This window comes from Trichechus manatus, unplaced genomic scaffold, assembly GCF_000243295.1.
Source record: "Trichechus manatus latirostris isolate Lorelei unplaced genomic scaffold, TriManLat1.0 scaffold00134, whole genome shotgun sequence".
NCBI lineage: Eukaryota > Metazoa > Chordata > Mammalia > Sirenia > Trichechidae > Trichechus > Trichechus manatus.
This window is the reverse complement of record NW_004444070.1, coordinates 6,164,304-6,172,816: the sequence shown is the minus strand read 5'-3', so window position 1 is coordinate 6,172,816 and position 8,513 is coordinate 6,164,304. Positions and strand designations below refer to the sequence as shown.

Here is an 8,513-nt window from a genome sequence, read left to right as displayed (position 1 = left end):
CCCAGTCACGCCCCACCGTGACCCGCCCAGTCACGCCCCACCCTGACCCGCCCAGTCACGCCCCGTCCTGACCCGCCCAGTCACGCCCCATCGTGACCCACCCGAACAGACCTCATCATTACCTTTCCAACTACACTTCATCGCAGTTTACCCAAAAGAGAAATTCAGTGTAGACTGTCTACATGGTATAGCAGCAAAGGACGAAAATATTCTAAAAACATGTTCGTATTTATTTGTTTTGTATTCCCCCTGCCTCCCAGTGACCCACATGGAAAAATATACGCTCACTGTTAGAGCAGAAAATGCATTACTATCCACAATCATTTACTCTCTCAGTTTTTGAATATCAAACTTTACAAGTTTTCTGTAGTTGACTGTTCTGTCTACACGGACATCGACGTTTATACGCAGACATAAATGCACAACTGTGTATTTTACATTGAAATGTAAAGTATTTCTGAAATGTAATTAACGACAGACATCATTACCTAGGATCACATGCATGCCGAGTCTTGCCAGGTGCTTAGCAGTAGAATAGCCAATTCCATCCGTCCCTCCAGTCACTATAGCAACTCGGTCCGGTTGTGGGGGAAAAACTAGAGAAAAGGGAAAAAAACCACAAAAGTAAGGTTTAAAAGTGCAGTACAGTTTTATAGCGGCAGCGGTGGGTCTGTGGTAGAACCCTCGCCTTCCATGCAGGAGACCCGGGTTCGACTCCCGGCCAATCCACCTCATGCACAGCCACCACCCGTCTGTCAGTGGAGGCTTCTGTGTGGCTGTGATGCTGAACAGGTTTCAGCGGAGCTTCCAGACTAAAGATGGACTAGGAAGAAAGCCCTGGCGATCTACTTCTGAAAATCAGCCAATGAAAACCTTATGGATCACAAGGGTCTAACCCGCAGCGGATCGTGGGGATGGCGCAGGACCGGGCAGTGTTTCTTTCCCTTGCGCATGGGGTCACCATGAGTCGGGGCCAATTTGAGGGCAGATAACAGCCAACGACACACTTCTAGAAGAATTCAACCTCAAATAGTGCACAAGGCCAAAGGGAGCTGTGGATCACACTTCATGTTTTCACTCCCTTGATTCCTTACAGGTGTGAGATGCGTGAATCCCACAAGATGGGTTACCCATCCCCACTGCCGCCGAGTTGATTCCAACTCATAGAGACCCCAGGTGGCAAAGAAGAACTGCCCCAGAGGGCTTGCAAACGGCCAATGTTTCCGTTAGCAGCCGAGTGCTAACCACTGCGTCACCAGGGCGCCTATAAAATGGATCATCCCTGAGGAATCACGGGCTTGAAAAAGGTCGCCTGCTAGACACCTCCTTGTCCCCGGACAGCGCCTTTTGCAGATTTCCAGACAGGTGAGAACTATGTACACCTGTTACAGATTGAATTGTGTCCCCCAGAAAGAGAACATCCAAGTCCTAATGGCTGTTCCTGTGAACGTGACCTTGTTGGGAACTAGCTGTCTGTTAACATGAGTAAAAACCAAACCACACCTGTGCCCATCGCGACGACTGCGACTCACAGCGACCCCACAGGGCAGAGTAGGACAGCCCCACAGGCTTTCCAAGGGCTGCCTCGTGGATTCAAACTGCTGACCTTTCGGTTAGCAGCTGTAGCTCTAAACCACTATGCCACCAGGGTTTCCCCCATCTGAGCGGTGTACTATACAAGAGAAGAGACACAGGGGAGACGCCATGTGCACACAGAGATTGGGGTGATGTGGCCACAACCCCAGGAACGCCTGGGGTCACCAGAAGCTGGGAAAGACAAGGATGGATCCTCCCCTACAGCCTCTGGCGGGAGCGAGGTCCTGCCCGCACTGTGATCCCGGATTTGTATCTTTGCAGATGTTACCAGTTAACATGTGGTCATACAGGAATAGGCTGGATCCTAAGCCCATGAGTGGTGTCCTATAAAAAAGAGGAGACAGAGACGGGGAAGAAGGCCACGTAAAGACAGAGGCAGAGATTAGAGTGATGTGGCAACTGGCCAAGGAATGCTTGCGGCCACCAGAAGCTGGGAGACAGGCGTGGCGTGGATTCCCCCTCACACACTTCTACAGACTATCAACAGCAGAACCGCGGGCTCCGCTTGGCTGAAACCGTGACTTTGGAAGAGAAGCCACTATGGGCATCTTGAAGGCCCTGGGTGGTGCAAATGGTGAAGCACTCGGCTGCTAACCGACAGGCTGGAGGTTCAAACACCCATCCAGAGGTACCTCAGAAGAAAGGCCTGGCAACCTACTTCTGGACAATCAGCCACTGAGAACCCTGTGGAGCACCGTTCTACTCTGACACACATGGGGCCGCCAGGAGTCAGAGTCAACTCCATGCAAACTGGTACTGGCAAACCCAAAACCAAACCCCCTGCCATCAAGTCAATTCCGACTCCTGGCTATCTCATGGACCGTGGGACAGGTTCTATAATGAAACAGAAGGTACTAATGCTTGGCGGAGCCCTGGGGGCGCAGCGGTTAAGCACTGGGCTGCTAACCCAACCCAACAGCTGCTCCCTGAGAGAAAGATGTGGCAGTCTGTTCCGTAAACACGACAGCCCTGGAAACCCCGTGGGGCAGTTCTGCTCTGTCCTAGAGGGCTGCTATGAGCTGCAATCGAAGTGACAGCAATGGGTGTACCTGCAGTTACAATCCCACGTGGGAAGGTGCCTTCTGGCTATGTTAACAAGGCAGTGTTAGCGTAGGGTGTGTGCTATCTTTTGAGATATAAAAAAGCATATTAAGGAAGCAAGCAGAAACGGAGGGGAAGACAGATACCATGTGATCACCAAGACACCAAGGAACGGAAGGTGAGAAGAGACAAAACCTTCCCCCAGAGCCGACAGAGAGAGAGCCTTCCCCTAGAGCCGGCACCCTGAATTCGGACTTCCAGCTTTCTGAACTGTGAGGAAATAAATTTCTGTTCTTTACAGTCACCCACACGTGGTATTTCTGTTACAGCAGTACTAGGTAACTAAAAAGTATACTGCCACCAAAAATAAATAGTTTTTAAAAAGGTTTGAATCCACCAGCCGCTCTGCGGGAGAAAGATGTGGCCGTCGGCTTCCATAAAGATGACAGCCTTGAAAACCCTATGGGGCAGTTCTCCTCTGCCCTACGGGGTGGGTATCAGTCGGAATCAACTCAATGGCAATGGGTTTGGTCTGGTACTACGCCTTGAATGGACACCAAGGGAATAGACTAGAAATTGCAGAAATAAACCAAATATGCGTGGAAATGTAGCATATGATAAACGTGGCAAAGATGGGAATTTTGAATAAATGATGTTGGGACACCTGAATAAACACTTAGAAAAAGATAAAATTGAATGCATACCTCACAGTATAAATAACAACAAACTCTAAGGGGGAAAAGTAAACACTAAAAAACACAACAAGAAAGCATGAATAAATTTAGTTTTAACCTCAGAATAAGAAAAGCCTTCCTAATTATAAGTCACGGGTCGCCATGACTCAGAATTGACTTTGTAGCAATAGGTTTGATTTTTTTTGTTTGTTTGTTTCATTATAAGTCAAAATCCAGGAAGAATCTGTAGATAAATTTTGCCACTAAGAGAATTTTTTTACATGATTAAAAAAAACACCATTCGCAAAATCAACAATAAGTGATGCTCTGAATGAAAATTTTCAACTTGCATCACAAAGGGCTATTTTCCTTAATATATAAAGAGTTCTTAGTAACCAACAAAAAAAATCCAAATGCCCTATAGAAAAAAAGGGCGAAAATAACAGCTTAGAGAAAACGATATCCAAATGGGCCTTAAAAGCATACATTCAACTTTACACCTAATGGGAAAATGCTAATCACAGCTCCTACTGGGATACCATTTCTCCCCTATCAGGTTGGCAAAAATGCAACAGCTCGATGTCACGCTTCTCTGGCAAGACTGCGGCGACCAGGCACTCCCATAACCCCGTGGGTGGGATTACAAAATAGTGAAAAAAGCCCCGCGGAGGGATATCGGGCAATATCTACCGCAATTACATATGTATTTCTGCTTTGACTCAGCAAAATCACTTCTAGAAATCTACCCTGAAGATACAAACACCTTTGCCAATGAGGAGCCAGGGTTACCCACTGCAGCATTTGTCCTTTGTAGGTGGGGAGTTCCGGGGGGTGCAAACGGTGAACGCGACCGGCTGCTAACCCACAAGTTGACGGTTCGTGTCCACCCAGAAGCGTCTCAGAAGAAAGCCTGGCGATCTACTTCTGAAAAGTCAGCCATTGAAAACCCTGTGGAGCTCAGTGCTACTCTGACACACGTGGGGTCGCCATGAGTCAGTGTCGACTCCATGCAACTGATCTGGTGGTTTGCAAAAAATGCAACAGGTTATGCTTAAAGTGTAAGTCTGTAACTGTGTTTGTGCATATCTGACAGTGGTGTGTGTGTGTGTCTGTGTGGTGTGTGTTTGTGTTATCCGAAGACGCAATTTCCAGTATCAACAATTTAAGAAAAAATATCTGGATTTTTTTTTTAAGTAAATACTGGAGTCCCTGGGTGGCGGAAACGGCTAACAGAATTGGCTGCTAATAGAAAGGTTGAAGGTTCAAATCCACCCAGAGGGAACTTGGAAGAAAAGCCTGGTGATCTTCTTCCACAAAATCAGCCACTGAATACTCTATGGAGCACAGTTCTACTCAAACACACATGGGGGCACCATGAGTTGGAGCTTACTCTAGGTTATTTTGTTTTGAGTACATTTGATATGCAAATGGTTAACATGCCCAGCTGCTAAGTGAAAGGTTGGAGGTCAAGTCCACCCAGAGGAACCTCGGAAGAAAGGCCTGATGATCTACTTCCAAAAAAATCAGCCATTGAAAACACTTTGGAGCACAGTTCTACTCTGACACACATGGGGTCACCATGAGTCAGACTCAACTCCATGGCATCGTTTCTTCTAGGTAAAGGAACAGTTGAACAAGCTGCGATACTTCCACAGAATGGGGTATCGTAGCCCATCCTCAAACCCTCCATCAGGATCCTCCTGGCCGCTCCAGGGGGTGGTCAGCATCCCTGTGTGGACCAAACATTTCACCTCCTGTCCATGGGGTCAGGGTTCAAGTCCACTGCAGGAGCCCTGGTGGTGCAGTGGTTAAGAGCTTGGCTTCTAACCGAAAGGCTGGCAGTTGGAATCCACCAGCTGCTCCTTGGAAACCCTATGCAGCGGTTCTACTCTGTCCTATAGGGTCGCTATGAGTCAGAATCAACTTGACGGCAATGGTTTTATGGGTTGATCCACGTGTTGGCGAATTCTTTAAATAACTGGACACTACATATGGTTTTCTTTGGTTGTACCCACTCCCACACAAACAGGCAGTCTTGCCAACAAAAGGAATAAATAACTCTGCACAGAAAAGACCGAACAGTAATGCTGCAGCCCCCACACCTCCTTGGAGGCTGGAGAAGCTGACACCCCCACTGCGTCTTCAATGCATCTCTCCAACAGAGTCCTTTGTAAAGAGCCCGTCTGTGGCTGGGAGAGCAGACAGGTAGCATCTAGAAGCAATGATTCATTCGAGATACTGTCTTAGTCATCTAGTGCTGCTGTAACAGAAACACCACAAGTGGATGCCTTTAACGAACAGAAGTTTATTCTCTCATAGTCTAGGAGGTTAGACGTTTGCATTCAGGGCACCAGCGCCAGGGGAATGCTTTCTGTCTCTGTCGGCTCTGGAGGAAGGTCCTTGTCATCAACCTTCCCCTACTCTAGGAGCTTCTCAGCACAGGGACCCCGGATCCAAACAATGCACCCTGCTCCCGGCTCTTCTTTCTTGGTGGTATGAGGTCCCCCTCCTCTTTGCTCGCTTCTCTCTTTTATATCTCAGAAGAGACTGACTCAAGATACACCCTAATCCTGTAGATTGTATCCTGCCTCATTAACATGATTGCCTCTAATCCTGCCTCATTAACATCATAGAGGCAGAATTTACAACATGTAAGAAAATCACATCAGATCACAAAATGGTGGACAACCACACAAAACTGGGAATCGTGGCTTAGCCAAGTTGACACACATTTTTAGGGGACACAATTTAATGCGTAACAGCTGCCTGACCAAGTTCCATACACCCAGGCTCCATTCTGTCTAAGGAGACCCCAGCCCTCATTTCAGGAGGTCATTGCTGGGTGCTGCTGAGTGGATTCCAACTCACGGTGACTCCATGTGACAGAGTAGAACTGTCCCAGAGGGTTTTCTAGGCTGTAATCGTTATCGTTACCGGAGCAGGTTGCCAGGCCTTTCTTCCACGGCACCACTGGGTGGTGTCAAACCGCTGACCATTTGGTTAGCAGCCAAGCGCTTAACCACTGCACCACCAGGGCTCCTTCATTTGGGGTAGTGGTGGGAAGACACACAGCATAAATAACGGCTTTATCCCCTTCTAGTACAATGAAGGTGCTGCCTTAGTTACCTACAGCCGCTGTAACACAAATACCAAAAGCGAGGCGCTTTACAGAAGAGACATTTATCTTCCCACAGTCCTGGAGGAGAAACGTCCAAACCGGGGCCTCAGCTCTGTCAGTTGTTTGTGCGGACCGTCTCCTAGTTTCTGGCGTCAGCAGGCGATCCTTGGTGTTTGTTGGCTGGTAGACAATCCTCACACAGCGTCTGTCTTCCCTGTGTGAGTCTGTCTCTACGCTGCTGTGTTTACAACTGTCATGGATTGAATTATGTCCCCCCAAAAAATGTGTGTATCAGTTTGGCTGGGCCATGATTCCCGGTATTGTGTGATTTTCCTGTCTGTTGTAAATCCTGCCTTTATGATGTTACTGAGGGAGGCTGGGTGGTAGCTGCGTTAGTGAGGCCGGACTCAATCACTAGGCAACTGAAACAGCAGTCAAGCACTCTGAACGACTGTGCCGCCAGGCCTCCTATCTGGATGGAGTACGGTGCGTCCTAATCCTATATGACTGGTGTGCTCACGAAACAGAAAAGACAGAGAGACAGAGACAGAGGAAGGATGGTACGGCTCGCGGGAGCTACAAGCGAAGGATTACCAGAAACCACCAAAAGCTGGGAGTGCGGCGTGCACCAGACCATCCCCTGAAAACTTCCGACGGAGCTCGGCCCTACTGACACCTTGAATTCCAACATGAGCCCTCCCAAGAACAGGGAGAGAAAGATTTCTGTTCCTAGAAGCCACGCAGTATGTGGTTACTTTGTCACGGCAGCCACCGGACGCTCAGAACGTGCGTACCACCTTCCATCCTGAGCTGTCTTTGTTTTGGTCGATTAGAGAAACAGCCTAAAGAATTGTTGACAAACCCGTTAGCTCTTTCCCCCCCGCCCCCCTTCCACAAGCCGTCTGCGGAACCCGCAAGAAGAATCCAGCCCGGCTTCAACCATCTACATCTTGGGCTGCGCAGAAAGACACCCTTGCTCCATGGTTTGTCCCGACGCGGACAGACACACAGACGAACAGCTCATTCTGCCACACGAACAACAGAAGCGTCCTCACATCCACGACCCTCATCACGTAATCCCAGGCTTAGCTTAATACCCCTTGTGGGAACGTTCCAGAGACCGGTGACCCTAATCAGATCAGTCTATTTCCGTCTGTGATGCTGATCTGAGGCGAAGCTTGAAGGCAGGAACTCATGGTTTTCAGAAATGGGCGGGTTTACCGATGTCCCCTTAGGGCAAAGGACCACACAGTTACAACCGGAGGGGTCCCGAAGGTACCAGCAAGGAAACAACAGGCTGTGTTAAAATGCCCATTTCTGTTTGCTGTTGTTGTTGTGAGCTGGAGTTGAGTCCGCTCTGACTCCTGGCAACCCTGCGTGTCCTCAGAGCAGAACTGGGCTCCACAGGGTTTTCAGTGGCTGATTTTTTGGACACGGATCACCAGGCCTTTCTTCCGCAGCACCTCTGGGTGGATTTGAACCTGGCACTCTTGGGTGAGCCGCCAAGTGCGTTTGCCATCTGCGCCAGCAGCTGTACGTTTACCAGAGACCTCGTCCGTCTCCGGCAGCCAGAGAGAGACCAGCAAGGGCCAGTCACTGACAACGGGGTTCATTTCATGTGCCCTCCACACAAGCAGGGACGCATGTGACAAGAACAGTCTACACACACAGAAACACGTACACACATACACACCACAGACACGCACCACATACCTATGCACACTGACACACACACTGACACACACACCACACACACATACACACCACAGACACATGTATACACACATACACTGACACACACAACAGACATACACACCACACACACACACGTATACACACACACACTGACACACACACACAACAGACATACACCACATATATACACAGATAAACACATACACACACTGACACACACACCACACACACACACATGTATACACATATACACTGACACACACACCACAGACACACACATGTATACACACATACACAGACATACACACCACAGACACACACATGTATACACACATACACTGACACACCACAGACACACACACGTATACACACACACTGACACACACACA

The 8,513-nt window shown here is 48.7% G+C and overlaps 1 protein-coding gene across 2 annotated transcripts in view; it reads right to left on the bottom strand.

The window, feature by feature from the left end:
- The window catches only part of DHRSX (dehydrogenase/reductase X-linked), a 136,238-nt gene that overhangs the window by 100,750 nt on the left and 26,975 nt on the right, over window positions 1-8,513 (bottom strand). For both annotated transcript variants that reach the window (XM_023739464.1, XM_023739465.1), the window contains exon 2: window positions 489-596. In XM_023739464.1, the coding sequence (XP_023595232.1) occupies window positions 489-596 (108 nt within the window). The remainder of the gene's footprint in view (window positions 1-488; window positions 597-8,513) is intronic.